The 19175-nt window shown below is 46.9% G+C and overlaps 1 protein-coding gene across 4 annotated transcripts in view; it reads right to left on the bottom strand.

The window, feature by feature from the left end:
- Positions 1-19175, bottom strand: part of LOC144489518 (peptidyl-prolyl cis-trans isomerase FKBP10-like) — a 40484-nt gene extending 21309 nt beyond the window's left edge. Inside the window, exons 1-5 of one of the 4 annotated variants that reach the window (XM_078207386.1) lie at positions 18890-19175; positions 15692-16016; positions 14647-14672; positions 2548-2750; positions 234-379 (exon numbers count right to left, since the gene is read on the bottom strand). In XM_078207386.1, coding sequence (XP_078063512.1) covers positions 234-379; positions 2548-2738 — 337 coding nt within the window. In that variant the 5' untranslated portion in view covers positions 2739-2750; positions 14647-14672; positions 15692-16016; positions 18890-19175. Of the gene's footprint in view, positions 1-233; positions 380-2547; positions 2751-3368; positions 3965-14646; positions 14673-15691; positions 16017-18889 lie in introns of those variants that run through there. The other 3 variants (XM_078207387.1, XM_078207385.1, XM_078207388.1) reach the window with 3 other exon arrangements.

Here is a 19175-nt window from a genome sequence, read left to right as displayed (position 1 = left end):
TTAATCAGTGTTCAATTTGGAATGTAAACCAAAAATGAAGAATGTGCAGGGCTGTGGGGAGAAGGCCAGGGAGAGGCACTGGATGAATTGCTCATTCAGTGAGCTAGCACAGATACAATAGGCCAAGTAGCCTCCTTTGTGCTGTGAAGATTCTGTGATTCAGTAACTGACCAGGTGGTACATCTACTCACTCTGCCATCTGGGGGTGTAGGGAAAGGAAGGAATATTCTTACCGACTCCTTGGCTGCCGTAGCCGAGGTGAGGGGGAATGACAATGCGACGCCTTTCATTCACACACATTCCCAAAAGTGCTTTATCCATTCCTGGGATCAGGCGACCCTTTCCCACTTGGACATTGAAAGTGTTGCTGTGGTCATAACTGAGAGAGTGAGAGAGAGAAAAAGATTCAACATTAAATTTCAAATTGCACAGAAACCCCACTCCCCCATGCCCCTCATTCTTCCTCCCCCATGCCCCTCCATCCCTCACTCCTCCTCCCCATGCCCCTCCACCCCTCACTCCTTCGCCCCCATGTCCCTCCAACCCCTCATTCTTCCTCCCCATGCCCCTCCACCCCTCATTTCCTCTCCCCCATGCCCCTCCACCCCTCATTTCCTCTTCCCCATGCCCCTCATCCTTACTTCTCCACCCCTTATTCCTCCTTCCCTATGCCCTCCAACCCCACACTCCTCAAACAAATAATGGTTTCTGGGTTCAATGTTTTTTATGGAGTGCATTGCCCAAACAGTGTCCCACTGCCACTGCTCCCAAAATTGGCATGAGTTCCCCACTCTGCAGAAGTGACCTAGTTTCATTCAATTATGTTGAAACCACTGCCGCCCCCTCCCTCCCCTGCCCCGCCCCTCCCCCCCCTCCCCCCCCTCCCCTCCCCCCCTCCCCTGCCCCCCCCTCCTCCCCTCTCCCCCCCTCTGCCCCCGGCCCCCCTTCCCCTCCCCCCGGCCCCCCTTCCCCTCCCCCCTTCCCCTCCCCCCCGGCCCCCCTTCCCCTCCCCCCCGGCCCCCCTTCCCCTCCCCCCTGCCCCCCTTCCCCTCCCCCCTGCCCCCCTTCCCCCCCCTGCCCCCTTCCCCCCCTGCCCCCCTTCCCCCCGTCCCACCCCCCCTGCCCCCCCGTCCCACCCCCCCTGCCCCCCCCTGCCCCCCCCTCCCACCCCCCCTCTTCTCTCCCCCCACCCCCCCTGCCCCCCCTCTTCTCTCCCCCTGCCCCCCCTGCCCCCCCTCTTCTCTCCCCCCACCCCCCCTCTTCTCTCCCCCCACCCCCCCTCTTCTCTCCCCCCACCCCCCCTCTTCTCTCCCCCCCCCCCCCTCTTCTCTCCCCCCCACCCCGCCCCCACAGTATAAACAATCCCAGATTCAGGACTTTACATTATCAGTTTGCTTCTCATTGGGTAAGTGTCCATTAATGAGGGATGGAATATTATTCAGTGATGGGCAGTAACTGTCCAGTGATGGGTGGCACGGTAGCACAGTGGTTAGCACTACTGCTTCACAGCTCCAGGGACCTGGGTTCGATTCCCGGCTTGGGTCACTGTCTGTGTGGAGTTTGCACATTCTCCTCGTGTCTGCGTGGGTTTCCTCCGGGTGCTCCGGTTTCCTTCCACAGTCCAAGGATGTGCGGGTTAGGTTGATTGGCCATGCTAAAAAAAGTTGCCCTTTAGTGTCCTGAAATGCGTAGGTTAGAGGGATTAGTGGGTAAATATGTAGGGATATGGGGGTAGGGTCTGGGAGGGCTTGTGGTCGGTGCAGACTCGATGGGCTGAATGGCCTCTTTCTGTACTGTAGGGTTTCTATGAACTCATGTGCTCCTATATACAGAAGCAGAGTGAAATCCATGGAAATTGGATTAAAAGGGTGCAGATCTGTAATGTCTGTCCCCTTAAATAAAACCTTGGCTCCATTTCACCAGCCAGCGATCCGAATCGCAACAAGGACATCAGTTCAGTCTGCAATGCAGGACGAAGCAATGGAGGGGCCAGAAAGTGTTTGGGAAGTCCTGTCTGGGTGCAGTTTTGGGAGTGGATGATGTGGCAATTGACAGGAAGTGCTGAAATGTGTTTCCTCTCTCTGTGATGGGGGGGGATGGAGTTGGGGAGGGGGAGGAGGGGATGGAGTTAATGGGGACAGTGTTTAGATTTGACAGTGAGCGGATCGCAGGATTATATCAACATTCTCCAACAAGACTGGCGAGTTCCAGATATAGAATAAAGAACACAATTCCCCCAGCGCCGAGTCACAATCACAAACTTACTCTTAAAACTATTCACAAAGCACCCGAAATCCTGCTAATATACAATTGTTCCTAAATGTTTTCAGAAAATATTTTTTCTTTTTAAATAATATAAAAACTCTGGAGTTAAATGGGTAATTGAAATATCTCAACGAAACGATGTTATAAACCGATCAGTTACAGTTAGCATTAACCGCTACCGTGGAGACTGTTGTCACTTGCTGTGGAGTTTGATAAAGTCAGCCAGACTTCCCGGAGAATCTCAGTTGAAATAATCCGTTTTTACTCCGTTTGTATTTTTACCTGGAGTCGAATTTCTTCCCATCCACGAAGGTGCCATTGTAATGATAACGGATAAAATCTCCGCTCTGTACCGCCCGGGAACACGCAGAGGGGATGAAGTATCTGTCAACGAGGACATCAGTGAGGGGTCCCGGCTCACAGAGGACCAGCGCGAACAGGAGACACACACCGGGCAGCATCGGAGTACTCATCGTGAAACTGAGCTGGAAAAGACACAACGTTATTGAAAGTGAGCTGGAAAAGTTACAGAATCCCTAAAACTGGTCCGAAAATGTTACAGAATCCCTAAAATTGGCCTATAGAAGTTACAGAATCCCTAAAACTGGCCTGAAAATGTTACAGAATCCCTAAAACTGGCCTGAAAAAGTTACAGAATCCCCAAAACTGACCCGAAAAAGTTACAGAATCCCCAAAACTGACCCGAAAATGTTACAGAATCCCCAAAACTGACCCGAAAATGTTACAGAATCCCCAAAACTGACCCGAAAATGTTACAGAATCCCCAAAACTGGCCTAAAAAAGTTACCGAATCCCCAAAACTGACCCGAAAATGTTACAGAATCCCTAAAACTGGCCTGAAAAAGTTACAGAATCCCTAAAACTGACCCGAAAATGTTACAGAATCCCTAAAACTGACCCGAAAATGTTACAGAATCCCCAAAACTGACCCGAAAATGTTACAGAATCCCCAAAACTGACCCGAAAATGTTACAGAATCCCCAAAACTGGCCTAAAAAAGTTACAGAATCCCCAAAACTGACCCGAAAAAGTTACAGAATCCCTAAAACTGACCTGGGAAAGTTAGAATCCCTAAAACTGACCTGGGAAAGTTACAGAATCCCTAAAACTGACCTGGGAAAGTTACAATGTGAGAGACAGACACGGGAACAAGGTAGTAAACTGGCGCTGATGTGGACTGTGAGAAAAGGCTTCACTCTCACGAACTCAGCTCCGTCTCACTCGCCTCCAAACATCCCCAGCCCCCTCCCTCCCTGATCAGATTTTTTTTCGCTCTGGAATGTTGTAGACGTGTTAAGCGGGTCTTCTCGGGACATTAGCTGCCCAGGGATAGCAGCTCCGACTGGGAAAGAGTCCCAGCGGCTCGGAATTGTGTTTCCACTGAAATCCGGATCAGCAGCAACAGTCCCCAGCAATTCCCCGCTGTTTAAAAAAGCGCCGCTGCAGAACCAGCCAACTGTTTGGAGATGTTACTGATGGGAATCCGGGTAAACAGCTTCATTCAATAAAAACCAGCGAGATCACAGAGAATGAGGACCTCTTCAGGGGGGGATTCCTTCGGGTCCTAAAGCCCACTTGGAATTGTATCTGGCACTGAATGCCCGGGGTCCCTGCCCACTCTGTGCCTGTTTACCGTTTGGGGAAACATTCCCGAAGTTAAATATGCCTCTCCTATCCTGAAGGTGGAGTCAGGTCTCCTGCGCTGCATCCGAGCCAAGCACCACAGCCCAGTGGGAACATGGGCAGGATATTCGACTGTAAGGGCATCACACAGCCACCCTCCCTCCTGTGGCAGCTGGCACCCATTCATGTGGCACTAGGTCATATTGATGTGGAGATGCCGGCGTTGAACTGGGGTGGGCACAGTAAGAAGTCTCACAACAACAGGTTTATTTGGAATCACGCGCTTTCGGAGTGCTGCTCCTTCCTCACTCACCTGAGGAAGGAGCAGCGTTCCAAAAGCTCGTGATTCCAAATAAACCCGTTGGAGTTTATAAACTGGTGTTGTGAGACTTCTCACTAGGTCATATTGAGAAAAACAAAATCATCCCAGATTCGCAAAGAGCATCTCAGAGAGAGCTCATTGAAATAACACAAATAACACAGAAAATGAGAATAAAATCCAAGTTAACAGGAGTAAGATGGTGAATAAATGGTTATTTTTCTTAAAAAACTATAAAAGGGCTGCTAAACATAAAAGAATCTCACAACACCTGCTTAAAGTTAACATGGTGTTGTAAGACTACTTGCTGTGCCTCCCCCAGTCCAATGCCGGCATCTCCACATCAAACATAAAAGAAAAAGTAACTATTACAGACAAATTAAACTTCCTGTCGAGCAACACTTACAAACATACAAATTCTGGTTAAGAGTTGGTCATTCTGCCCCTTGAGCCTCCTCCGCCATTCAATAAGTTCCTGACTGATCTGACTGTAATCTCAAATCCATCTTCCATCTATCCCCTCCCCCAGGTATATCATCCAAAATAAACTGGGAGAACTGGGAGCAGTAATCCAAAGCAAGGAATCAGATGTAATCATAGAATCCCTTCAGTGCAGAAGGAGGCCATTCGGCCCATCAAGCCTGCACTGACCACAATCCCACCCAGGCCCTATTCCTGTAACCCCACACATTTACCCTGCTATTCTCCCTGACACTAGGTTCAATTTAGCATTGAACTAACCTAACCTAACCCACACATCCTTGGACATTGCTGACCGTTTATTGCTACATAAGAATGAGGACTGTTTGCTAAATATTGCCCGTTCGAGCAACACCTGAAATTTTTTATTCATTTGTGGGACATGGGCATCGCTGGCTGGGCCAGCGTTTATTGCCCATCCCTAGTTGCCTGAGGGCAGTTGAGAATCAACCACATTGCTGTGGCTCTGGAGTCACATGTAGGCCAGACCAGGTAAGGACGGCAGATTTCCTTCCCGAAAGAACATTAATGAACGAGATGGATTTTACTGACAATTGTTTTATGGTCATCAGTAGATTCTTAATTCCAAATATTTTTTACTGAATTCAAATGCCACCATCTGCTGTGGCGGGATTTGAACCCGGATCCCCAGAACATTAGCTGAGTTTCTGGATTAATAGTCTAGAGATAATACCATTGGGCCATCGCCTGCCCTGAAATGGTAGGGGAGGAGGAAGAGAGTAGGGTAGCTGTACGAATTAGCGATAATAATACATGTAGAATAAAGGTGCCCCAGTTTCCTCCCACAGTTCAGAGATGTGTAGATTAGGGGGATTGGCCATGGTAAATATGCAGGATTACAGGGATAGGGTAGGGTAGTGGGCCTGTGTAAGATGTTCCTTTGGAGAGTCAGTGCAGACTTGATGGGCTGAATGGCCTCCTTCTACACTGTGGGCATCTTTGATTCTATGAATAGACCAGTCACACTAATATGTGATTGCTATAAAACCATCTAATAATAAAGGAGCTGTAACAAAACATGTGAAATCGGAACAAGAGGAGTGAACAGAGAATCAGGGAGTTGTTCAAGAATGGGATCTGTGGGAACGTCAGGAGATGTTTAAAGACATCCTTAAAAATGAAGTTAACACATTGGGAAAAGCTGATTGATGCGTAGCTGGTGAGACTTTCCCTTTGAAGACTTAAGTTTATTTCTGTTGGTGTTGGTTCATAGTCCAATAAATAGATTCACGGTGGGGAAAGTCCCATGGAATCCAGGAAACTTCCCATGTCCTGGACAACCAAATGTTCAGGAAGGAGAGCTACCCCCCCCTCCCTCCCTCCTTCCCTATCATTTCAGGGCAGGCGATGGCCCAGTGGCATCACCGCGAGACTATTAATCCAGAAACTCAGTTAATGTCCGGGGACCCGGGTTCGAATCCCGCCACAGCAGATGCTGGAATTTGAATTCAATAAAAAATATCTGGAATTAAGAATCTACTGATGACCATGAAACCATTGTCGATTGTTGGAAAAACCCATCTGGGTCACGAATGTTCTTAAGGGAAGGAAATCTGCCGTCCTTACCTGGTCTGGCCTACATGTGACTCCAGATCCACAGTAGTGTAGTTGACTCTCACCTGCCCTCTGAACAAGGGCAACTAGGGATGGGCAGTAAATGCTGGCCAGCCAGTGATGCCCAAGTCCCACTGAGTAAAAAAATGTGTCATAGGCTGGGGGGGTAAATTCACAAGGGAGAGAGGAGATACTGAATGGGCTAAAAATCATAAGGAAATTGGAAAAGATGCTTCTACATCAAGTTGGTAAGTTGCCTGGACGAAATGGGACACAATAGTGATTGTTGAGGGGAGAAAGGGTGGAAATTGTAGAGGCACTGGCCATATCTCCCTATCCTCTTTAAATATGGTGCTCGGACACTGGAGAGCTGCAATTGTGACACCCTTTTCTGAACAAGGATGTAGGGATCAATCCAGGAACAACAGTTTATCCTCAATGTTGGGAAAGGTTTTGGAAATAATAATCAGCGATAAAATGAACTGGAAAAGTTTGGATTAATTAGGAAAGCCAGCATGGATTATTAAAAGGCAATCATGTTTAATTAACTTGACCGAGTTCTTGATGATGCTACAGTGAGGGTTGATGAGACTAATGCAGTTGATGTGGTGTACATGGATTTCCAAAAGGGTTTGATAAAGTGCCATAAAATAGGCTTGTCAGAAAAGTTGAAGCCCACAGAAAAAAAAGGACAGAAGCAGCATTGATATGTAATTGGCTGAGAAACGAGAAACAGAAAGGAATGGTGAATGGTTGTTTTGGAGGCTGAAGGAAGTTGTACCGTGGTATTGTACCGTGGTATTGCCCAGAACCTGGTATTTAGGATCACCAATTTCCCTGACAGATATTAATGACTTGGATTTGGATGTACAGAGCATCATTTCAAAAGTTACAGATAGTGCAACATTTTTGAGGCAGATAATGATAGAATTCAAAAAGTCAGGAACAGGCTGGTGGGACGGGCAACATGCAACAGGTGAAATTTAATGCAAAGAAGTGTGAAATGATACATTTTGGCAGGAAGGACAAGGAGAGATAATATCAAACAAATGGTACAATTCTAAATGGGGTGCAGGAACAAAGAGGCCTGGGGTACATGTGCACAAATCATTGAAGGTAGTAGGGTGAAAGTGGTGAAAGGGGTATAGGGGATCCTGTACTTTATACCGCTAGGTGGCACAGTGGTTAGCACTGCTGCCTCACAGCTCCAGGGACCTGGGTTCGATTCCCGTCTTGGGTCACTCTGTGTGGAGTTTGCACATTCTCCCCCGTGTCTGCGTGGGTTTCCTCCGGGTGCTCCGGTTTCCTCCCACACTCCAAAGATGTGCGGGTTAGGTTGATTGGCCAGGCTAAATTGCCCCTTAGTGTCCCGGGATGCGTAGATTAGAGGGATTAACAGGGTAAATATGTGGGGTGATGGGGACAGGGCCTGGGTGGGATTGTTGTTGGTGCAGTCGATGGGCCGAATGGGCCGAATGGCCTCCTTCTGCACTGTAGGGATTCTGTAAATTCTCTGTATCTTTACATTTTTTTCTCTGAGCCAATTATCTAATTACTTTCTGAAAGCCACATATGAACCTGCCTCCACCATATTCTCAGACAGTGCATTCCAGATCCCAACAACTTGCTACACAAAAAAGATTTTCCCCCGTCACCTTTGGTCCTTTGACAATCAATGTAAATCAGTGCTTCTGGTTTTTGACCTTTTGCCAACGGGAACAGTTTTCCCCTGTCTACTCTGTCTAAAATCCTCATGCTTTTGAACATCTCTAACAAATCGCCTCTCAACCCTTCTCTTCTCCAAGAAGAACAACCCTAATTTCTCCAATCTATCCACATAACTGAAGTCTCCCATCCCCGGAAACACTCTTGTAAATACTTCCTGGACTTTCTCTCAAACCTTCACGTCATTTCTAAAGTGTGATGCCCAGAATCAGACGTAATTTCCAGTTGAGGCTGAATTAGTTACAACTATGGAGTTTATCAAATTATTATATCTTTGGACAGTGGCTTTGAATTTAGCTGTGAATTTTTAATGAATGGGGTCATGTGACATGTTCTGATGTCTGTCTGACATTTAGTTTAATTGTTAGAGATCAAAGGAAGACTGAGATTGTTTGACTGCAAAGAAGAGATGAGGAATTTGGGAACAATGACAGCAGTCTTTGAGTTTACAGTGACTAGTCTCTAGGGATGATTTTACCAAAAAAAGTGCAGAATGTGTGTGAAAACGAGACAATCGCGCCCAGGAAGCTCCAGTGGGTGTGGCGTATTTGAAATTTCAGAAAGTTTTTGATAAAGTTACACATAAGAGGTAAGTGGGTAAAATTAAAGCACATGGGATTGTGGATAATATATTGGCATGGATTGAGAATTGGTTAGCAGACAGGAAACAGAGAATAAACTGGCAGGTGGTGATTAGTGGGGTAACACAGGGCAGTTCTTTCCAGCTGGTGTATCTGTGCCACAAGAGGGATGCTCGCACACACGCACCCTTGTACCCAACCACTGACAAGCCCAGCCATCACTGCAGGACCCCTGCCAGCGGGGACACAGTCACACCAGTTTATTTCTCCTCATTCCGGGAGACGTCCCAGAAACTTCTCTTCATTCTCTTCAAATGAGTATCTGAGAGTCAAAAGGGAATGATTGGCTGCAGTTTGCACTGTGAGGCTGAAGGGTTTTGTATAGGGGGTAGTTTTAGCTCTGCCCCGGGGTGGGGGGGGGGGGGGGGGAGGGGTGGGGGGCATTAATGCGGTCCTGGTAGGATGCAGGGTACAATTGGAATTGTTGCCATGGAGCCAGAGGCAACAGGTGAGGTGGCCGGATCCTCCAAGGGGGAAAATACCCAACGAGAAGCTCAGGAATAGGAAAGGTGTAGTCACAGTGTTGGGGGTTTACGATAGGCCACCCAACAGCAAGCAGGAGATAGAGGAACAGATATGTAGGTAGATTTTGGCAAGGTGTAAAAGTAACAAGGTTGTTGTGGTGGCAGATTTTAACTTCCCCTATATTGACTGAGACTCACTTAGCGCTAGGGGTGTGGACGGGGCAAAGTTAGTAAGGAGCATCCAGGGGGGCTTCTTGAAACAGTATGTAGATAGTCCAACTAGGGAAGGGGCTCCACTGGACCTGGTATTGGAGAATGAGCCCGGCCAGGTGGTAGCAGTTTCAGTAGGGGAGCAGTTCGGGAACAGTGACCACAATTCAGAAAGCTTTAAGGTACTGATGGATAAAGATAAGTGTCGTCCTCAAGTTAAGGTGCTAAATTGGGGGAAGGCTAATTACAACAATATTAGGCAGGAACTGAAAAATGTAGATTGGGGGCAGATGTTTGAGGGCAAATCAACATCTGGCATGGGGGAGGCTTTCAAACGTAAGTTGATAGGGATTCAGAACCGACACATTCCTATAAGGATGAAGGATAAGTATGGCAATTTTTGGGAACCTTTGTTAACGAGAGATATTGTGAGCCTAGTCAAAGAATAAAAGGAAGCATTTGTCAAGGCTAGGAGGCTGGGAAGACAGAAAGCAAGTGAGGAATATAAGGAAAGTAGAAAGAAACTTAAGCAAGGAGTAAGGAGGGCTAAAAGGGGTCACGAAAAGCATTGGCCAGCAGGATTAAGGAAAATCCCAAGGCTTTTTATACATATATAAAGAGCAAGAGGTTAGCCAGGGAGAGGGTTGGCCCACTCAAAGACAGGGTAGGGAATCTATGTGTGGAGCCAGAGGAAATGGGTGAGGTATTAAATGAGTACTTTGTGTCAGTATTCACCAAAGGGAAGGACTTGGTGGATGATGAGTCTGGGAAAGGGTGTGTAGACAGTTTGAGTCATGTTGAGATCAAAAAGGAGGAATTATTGGGGTTCTTGAGAAACATTAAGGTAGACAAGTCCCCAGGGCCTGATGGGATATGCCCCAGAATACTGAGAGAGGCAAGGGAGGAAATTGCTGCGGCCTTGAGAGGAATCTTTGTATCCTCACCTGAAAAAGGAGCCTGAGACTCTGAAAAATTATGCTGCCGAATAAACCTGTTGGACTTTAACCTGGTGCTGTGAGACTTCTTACAAAAGAGGTTCTAGAGGATTGGAGAATAGCCAATGATGTTCCTTTGTTTAAGAAGGGTAGCAAGAATAATCCAGGTAATTACAGGCCGGTGAGCCTTACATCAGTGATAGGGAAATTATTGGAGAGGATTCTTCGAGACAGGCTTTATTCCCACTTGGAAATAAGTGGATGTATTAGTGAGAGGCAACATGGTTTTGTGAAGGGGAGGTCGTGTCTCACGAACTTGATTGAGTTTTTCGAGGAAGTGACGAAGATGATTGATGAGGGTAGGGCAGAGGATATTGTCTACATGGACTTCAGCAAGGCCTTTGACAAGGTCCCTCATGGCAGACTGGTGCAGAAGGTGAAGTCGCATGGGATCAGAGGTGAGCTGGCAAGATGGATACAGAATTGGCTCGGTCACAGAAATCAGAGGGTAGCAGTGGAAGGGTGCGTTTCTGAATGGAGGGCTGTGACAAGTGGTGTTCCTCAGGGATCAGTGCTGGGACCTTTGCTGTTTGTAATATATATAAATGATTTGGAGGAAAGTGTAACTGGTTTGATTAGTAAGTTTGTGGACGACACAAAGGTTGGTGGATTTGTGGATAGCGATGAGGACCATCAGAGGATACAGCAGGATATAGATCGGTTGGAGACTTGGGCGGAGAGATGGCAGATGGAGTTTAATCCAGACAAATGTGAGGTAATGCATTTTGGAAGGTCTATTACAGAGAGGAAATATACAGTAAATGGCAGAACCCTTAAGAGTATTGATAGACAGAGGGATCTGGGTGTACAGGTACACAGGTCACTGAAAGTGGCAACGCAGGTGGAGAAGGTAGTCAAGAAGGCAGACGGCATGCTTGCCGGTGCATTGAGTTTAAAAATTGGCAAATCATGTTGCAGCTTTATAGAACCTTAGTTAGGCCGCACTTGGAATATAGTGTTCAATTCTGGTCGCCACACTACCAGAAGAATGTGGAGGCTTTGGAGAGGGTACAGAAAAGATTTACCAGGATGTTGCCTGGCATGGAAGGCATTAGCTATGAGGAGAGGTTGAAGAAACTTGGTTTGTTCTCACTGGAACGACGGAGGTTGAGGGGTGACCTGATAGAAGTCTACAAGATTATGAGAGGCATGGACAGAGCGGATAGTCAGAAGCTTTTTCCCAGGGTGGAAGAGTCAATTACCAGGGGGCACAGGTTTAAGGTGCGAGGGGCAAGGTTTAAAGGAGATGTATGAGGCAAGTTTTTTTACACAGAGGGTGGTGGGTGCCTGGAACTCGCTGCCAGGGAAGGAAGTGGAAGCGGATATGATTGTCACTTTTAAGGGGCGCCTTGACAAATACATGAATAGGATGGGAATAGAGGGATATGGTCCCCGGAAGGGTAGGGGTTTTAGTTAAGTCAGGCAGCATGGTCGGTGCAGGCTTGGAGGGCCGAAGGGCCTGCTCCTGTGGTGTAAGTTTCTTTGTTCTTTCTTTGTTCTAAATAACACAAGGCACCTTGATCTGGAGTTTATCATCATACTGAGTAAATAAAAACACGCACAGTAAACAATCTTTGTGAAGTGTGTAATCATTATCTAATATTAAATATGTTGCTTATCATTTGGCAGACAGCAGGGAATATTAGAGTGTAACAGAAAATAATCTCAACATGTCGTGAAAGGAGAGTAAATAATTGATCTGTGTCTTGGTAAGGACTGAAATTAAATTCACGCCTCGCAATTACAAACATCTACAATGCGTTGCAGTGAACTGGCTTTGGTTTTTAGATTTGACATTTAATTTGGTAAAAGTTGTTTCCATTGTGTGGGCACCAGGTATATTACACTGCAGCAATGTATTTCTTGTTTTGTGCTTGGCATTGATTGGTATATCTTCATGTCTAATAGTTATTAGTGTTTTAACTGGAATATTGGTCGCGCAGAATATAACGGCTTTGAATGAACCGGAAGTTCAGTCCGAATGCTGATTTAAACTGACACAGAGGATGAATGGCCGCACAATGGGGAAACATTTTGATTGTAGCAGATTGCTGAATTGTGGGGCACCCTATGCTCCGCCCCTTGTATGTGATTGGTCACTGTCAGTTCACTACCGCACTGTGGGGTGTTTATAAGCAATCGAATCAGCTGAAAAAAAGTGGGTGTACCATAGAATTGTTTCTCTCATTGAAGTGTGCCGTGTTACTGTGCATAGGATCAGTGTCTGGGCCCCAACTACTCACAATATTCATCAATGTTATTGACGAGGAAACAAATATAATATTGATTACAAAACTTGGTGGGAAGGTGAGTGGTGAGGAGGATGTTAGGAAGCTTCAAGGTGATTGGGACAAGTTTAGTGAGTAGGCAAACGCACAGCCGATGCAGTATAACATGGATAAATGTGACGTTATCCACTTTGGATGGAGAAACAGAATGGCAGAGTATTATTTAAATGGTGATAGATTGGGAAATGTTGATGTACAAAAGGACCTGGGTATCCTAGTACACCAGTCACTGAAAGCACGCATGTAGATAAAGCAAGCAGTTAAGAAGGTATGTTGGCCTTCACTGCAGGAGGATTTGAGTACAGGAGCAAGGATGTCTTACTGGAGCTGGTAAGAAGTCTCACAACACCAGGTTTAAGTCCAACAGGTTTATTTGGTAGCAAATACCATAAGCTTTCGGAGCACTGCTCCTTCGTCAGATGGAGTGGAAATGTGCTCTGTACAGACCTTAGTGAGACCACACCGGGAGTATTGTGGGCAGTTTTGGTCTCCTTATCTAAGGAAGGATATTATTGCCATAGAGGGAGAGCAGAACGGTTCACCAGACTGATTCTGGGATGGTAGAATTGTTGTTTGAGGAGAGGTTGGGTCGACTGGGCCTGAACTCACTGGAATTTCAAAGAATGAGAGGGGATCGAATTGAAATGTACAAGATTGTGACGGGGCTGGACAGGCTGGATGCAGGGATGATGTTTCCTCTGGCTGAGGTGCCTGGGGGGGAGGGGCGGTCACAGTCTCGGGAGACATGGGAGAGTATTCAGGACTGAGATGAGGAGATGTGTCTTCACTCAGAGGGTGGTGAAGCTGTGGAATTCTCTGTCACAGCAGGCTGTGGAGATGAAATCACTGAATATATTTTCTAGACTCTAAAGGTGTCAAGGAATAAGGGAAGAGCGCTGGAGTAGGGCTTTGAGATAGAGGGTCAGCCGTGACCATATTGAATGGCGGAGCAGGCTCGAAGGCCGAATGGCCTGCTCCTGCTCCTGCTCCTATTTTCTAGCAGAAGAGTTGCATCCTGCAGTCGGCTGTAGATTTGTTCTGGCCTGGCCAGGAGGAAGAACAACCATCAGATCTGCTGGCGGGGATTAAAGAAATTCTCATAAATTGAGGAAAGTGCCTAGAAACAATCATTTGAAGTTGCTATTCAGTGAAATGAGGATACTGATAGCTGAGAGCAAATGTGGACTGTTTGCTATAATTCTGTGTGAATGCGAGTAGAATGTTCCTCTCTACAGTTAAAAATATAAGTTTCCTGCAAAGGGAAAATAGTGTTTAATTACTAAATGCTTTTAGTTATCTGTTAGAGCAAAAGTTTTAAAATATGAAATCTTGACTTGTCATTCTTTTCATTTATTAACTGGGAGTTTGTAATTTTAAAATATTATCAGTCTCCACAGAGATTGTAACATATATATGGCGGAATTTTACCGGCACGCCTGCCCCGGTTCTGGGGTTGGGCGAGGCTTGGAGAATGCAGTCTCCGTTGGCCTCGGGCGGGATCGTACAAACCTCGGGCAGACGTGCCGGTAAAATTCCGCCATTTATAAAGGTTCATCACTACTTTGATTTTGTACTCAGTAATTCCATGAGTTCCTTTCATCGCATCCTGTATTTTTTACAGGCCGATTATACTTTGTATCTCACTTTTAATTAATTTCTTAATCCACTTGGGGCCACATTTGTTTAGTTGTTTTGTTTTGGGGAGGTGCTGTATGTATCTTGCAAGTTTAGCTTTACATATTTTAAATGACTCTTTTACTGAAGTGTTGTTGGACCAACTTCCTCAATGTATCCGTTTTGATTGTACCCTCATTTCATCAAGTTTAACACTTTGAAAGTTCTATACCTGGCCCCTGGCACCCAGATTTTGCTAAAGCTGTATTATATTGTACTCTGGCTGAGATTGCCCCTCCCTTCAGCGCTGCTGAGGTCTGTTTGTCTGAGTTGCAATTTTAGCTGAAAATAACTAACTTCAAATTTAACTTTTTTAATACAAGTTTTTCCTTAACAAAACTTCAATTATTGCAGTAAAATGTTTACCTCCTGTACACCTGGACGTCGCGAATCTGTTAAAAAACCAGATTAGGATTAAACATGATTTAATTGTGTCCAATATTGTGATACATTTTTTAAAAGTTACATTATTCACAAAATATACAAAGCAAGGTTGTCAGTATCTGGAAGTTTTCAGTTTAGACCATTGCAGCTTTGTGTTTAGCTCGTTTTTGGAGAATGGGACAGATAGTTTCATAGAAATCATAGAAACCCTACAGTGCAGAAGGAGGCCATTCGGCCCATCGAGTCTGCACCGACCACAATCCCACCCAGGCCCTATCCCCACATATTTACCCACTAATCCCTCTAACCTACGCATCCCAGGACTCTAAGGGGCAATTTTTAACCTGGCCAATCAACCTAACCCGCACATCTTTGGACTGTGGGAGGAAACCGGAGCACCCGGAGGAAACCCACGCAGACACGAGGAGAATGTGCAAACTCCACACAGACAGTGACCCGGGCTGGGAATCGAACCCAGGACCCTGGAGCTGTGAAGCAGCAGTGCTAACCACTGTGCTACCGTGCCGCCCGTCTCATTCTGTTGGACAATTACTTTAAGAAGTAAGCTTTTTTCAATTTGTTTCCAGCGTGGGCTATTTGACATCACTTGGTTCAGAGGCTTGTGTGTCTGTCTGCGGTCAGTTTTTCTACCCTCTGTCCCCACTCAACAACATATGTGCTTTATCGATTAGAGCGTTCGAAGTTAGAGAGAGCATGTGAGAAGAAAGCGGGTCTGCCTGCCTGGACACTCAAACAGCCGCAATCCCAATGCAGTTTGGTTGAGAGATGCACACATCTGGACAGCAGGTTTTAATGGAATCTGCTGCCCCCTGGTGCTGAAGCCCCGAACAGAAGCGATGGGTTGGTGAAGAATTGAGAAAAGTGAGGGACAGTCATGCAGTTACTGTGCAAAATGGGTTGCAACGAAACACTTTGACTGTTGCGTCATAAGGGGGCGGCTGGTTGCACCGGGTTTTAGGAACTTCCAGCAACAACTTCCCTGTCAATAAAATCAAATATCACCGACCTGAAATATTACAGCTGCTGAATGGGACACTGGGAGGGAGCACATCATCCCGGGTTATTTGGATTTACTCTGATTTCCTTAATTCCCAAATTTGACAGGAGCTCTGAGCCTCTTCTGGTGATTGGCCGGTTGCATTTACTTTATCTCCTCCTCTCCCGCCCCCCAGTGTCGAGTGAAAATCCCACTGGAAACTCTAAATTTCCCCAATCTAAAGTGGGGTTGTTGTGAAAGACTCCCTTTCACAAGGATCTCCTGGAATCTCCCTCAAGGATTCGGGATTTGTGGCAGGGATGAAGGCAATGGCTTCAGTCTTCCCAAAGTTTACCTGGAAAAAAGATGACATTTGAACAATGTGAGGTGATGCGATTTGGAAGGTCTACTGCAGAAGGAAAGTATACAGTACATGGTAGAGCCCTTAGAAATATTAGCATACAGAGAGATCAAGGCGTGCAGATCTGCAGTTCCCTGAAGGTGGCAACTCAGGAGGACAAGGTGGTCATGAAGGCGTGTGGCATGCTGGCCTTCATCGGTCAGGGCGTTGAATATCGGAAGTGGAAAATCATGTATCAGACTTTGGTTAGGCCGCATTTGGAGTATTGTGTACAATTCTGGTCGCCACACTACCGGAAGGATGTTGATGCACTGGGAAGGGTGCAGAAGAGATTTACCAGGATGTTGCCTGGTTTGGAGGATATGGGCTATGAAGAAAGGTTGAACAAACTTGGGATTGTTTTCATTGGACCATCAGAGGATGAAGGGACCTGATCGAGGTTTACAAGATTATGACAGGCTTGGATACAGTGGATAGTCAGAGTCTATTCCCAGGGTTGAAGGGTCAAATGTTCAGGGGCATAGGTTGAAAGTGAGAGGGGGAAAGTTTTAAAGAGATGTATGAGACAAGTTTTTCACACAGAGGGTGGTGAATGCCTGGAACGCGCTTCCAGAGGAGCATGGACTATATAGAGGCAAGAAAATATTAGATTAGAGAGTCATCTGTGAGGGACAGGCTTGGAGGGCCGAATGGCCTATTCCTGTGCTGTACTGTTCTTTGTTCTGTGTAACTAAAACTGGAGATGAAACAATCAGAAAGCAGGTACAATGGAAACTGCCCGGGATTATCAGGAAGGAGCAAGAGGGGGAGCAGGAGGAGAAGGAGGTGGATGGGTCCTTGCACTGGGGCTGCAGAGAAACCAAGTTCAGCAGGAATCAGTGGAATGAAGTGAGGATTGAGCTGGAGACAGGAGGAAATGGTGGGATGGAGCAGGCGCTAGAAAGATGGAGAAAGATGTGAGGGAATAATCCAGAATGTGGTTTGTGATTTCCTTTAGCAGTGTTTGGGAACTGAAGGGTTACCCCCTCACTATTTAACTGGAGGGGATTTGGGGAAAGATTGGCACATTCAAGGACTGGAGAGAACGGTGAAAGGGAAAGGGATTTTAATTTGATAGTTAGTGTTTGGGAGAGGGGTTGGTGGTCAGGGGTTTAGTGAGAATGACATAGATGGAAAGGGGCGGGGATCTGAGTATAGCGAGGCATGGGGAGAGACAGAGAAACCAGTCAGACACAGAGATGCAGGATATGGAATGCAGGCGGGGGGGGGGGGCGTCGTGTGGTGACTGGGATGGTGGTGGAAAGTTAAGTTTGTTTCTGTCCCACTGCCAATGAAATCGTTAATTCCTTATACTTGTTGAATTGGTAGATCAGTACTTTTCACTGCCTCGGAACAAACTGATAGACTTCATGGTCAATAAAGTGGTTTTGATGCGTAGCCCCTGTTGCAATGTAGGAAACGCATCCGTTCATTATAAACAGCAAACTCCTATTAATAGTAATGTGATAACGAGCAAACAATCTGGTGAATTACAGAGTATAGGGCGCCATGTAAATGCAAGTCTTTCTTTCCTTGTATCTAACCCCGTGCTGTACCTGTCCTGGGAGTGTTTGATGGGGACAGTGTAGAGGGAGCTTTACTCTGCATCTAACCCCGTGCTGTACCTGTCCTGGGAGTGTTTGATGGGGACAGTGTAGAGGGAGCTTTACTCTGCATCTAACCCCGTGCTGTACCTGTCCTGGGAGTGTTTGATGGGGACAGTGTAGAGGGAGCTTTACTCTGCATCTAACCCTGTGCTGTACCTGTCCTGGGAGTGTTTGATGGGGACAGTGTAGAGGGAGCTTTACTCTGTATCTAACCCCGTGCTGTACCTGTCCTGGGAGTGTTTGATGGGGACAGTGTAGGGGGAGCTTTACTCTGTATCTAACCCCGTGCTGTACCTGTCCTGGGAGTGTTTGATGGGGGACAGTGTAGAGGGAGCTTTACTCTGCATCTAACCCCGTGCTGTACCTGTCCTGGGAGTGTTTGATGGGGACAGTGTAGAGGGAGCTTTACTCTGTATCTAACCCCGTGCTGTACCTGTCCTGGGAGTGTTTGATGGGGACAGTGTAGAGGGAGCTTTACTCTGTATCTAACCCCGTGCTGTACCTGTCCTGGGAGTGTTTGATGGGGACAGTGTAGAGGGAGCTTTACTCTGTATCTAACCCCGTGCTGTACCTGTCCTGGGAGTGTTTGATGGGGGACAGCGTAGAGGGAGCTTTACTCTGCATCTAACCCCGTGCTGTACCTGTCCTGGGAGTGTTTGATGGGGACAGTGTAGAGGGAGCTTTACTCTGTATCTAACCCCGTGCTGTACCTGTCCTGGGAGTGTTTGATGGGGACAGTGTAGAGGGAGCTTTACTCTGTATCTAACCCCGTGCTGTACCTGTCCTGGGAGTGTTTGATGGGGACAGTGTAGAGGGAGCTTTACTCTGTATCTAACCCCGTGCTGTACCTGTCCTGGGAGTGTTTGATGGGGACAGTGTAGAGGGAGCTTTACTCTGAATCTAACCCCGTGCTGTACCTGTCCTGGGAGTGTTTGATGGGGACAGTGTAGAGGGAGCTTTACTCTGTATCTAACCCCGTGCTGTACCTGTCCTGGGAGTGTTTGATGGGGACAGTGTAGTTTTGCTCTGTTTAAAATTGACGTGTGGGGCAAACTAAACTTTCGGAAACACCTTTTAACAATTATCTGCTGTTGGAATTGCGAAACCTGGAGGTGGCGTGTTGGAGGGAGCGGGCTCTAAGACCCTGTGTGAGCCTCCCTGCCTCTTGCCTGTGCTGTGGGCCTGTGAGCCTGTCCATGTCAGCCTCCCCTTGCAGCTTACGTGCAGACAGTCAGGAGCAGGGAGGCGATGGAGCGGGGCTGGCGCTGCAGTGTGCCCGGGGCAGCACTCCTCCTCAGCGCTGTGCTGCTGCTCGCCCGGGCTCAGTATGAGAAGTACAGTTTCCGGAGTTTCCCGGAGAGTGAGATGATTCCTCTGGACTCTGCTTACCGCTACTCACTGGAGCAATACAGGGCGGAGAACTGGAGAGAGTGCATCAGGTACCTGGAACTGAGTCTCCGTGTGCACCGGCTGCTGAGGGACAGCCAGTTGCACTGTAACACTAACT

This window comes from Mustelus asterias, unplaced genomic scaffold, assembly GCF_964213995.1.
Source record: "Mustelus asterias unplaced genomic scaffold, sMusAst1.hap1.1 HAP1_SCAFFOLD_2270, whole genome shotgun sequence".
Taxonomy (NCBI): Eukaryota; Metazoa; Chordata; class Chondrichthyes; order Carcharhiniformes; family Triakidae; genus Mustelus; species Mustelus asterias.
This window is presented reverse-complemented; position numbering and strand designations above follow the sequence as displayed.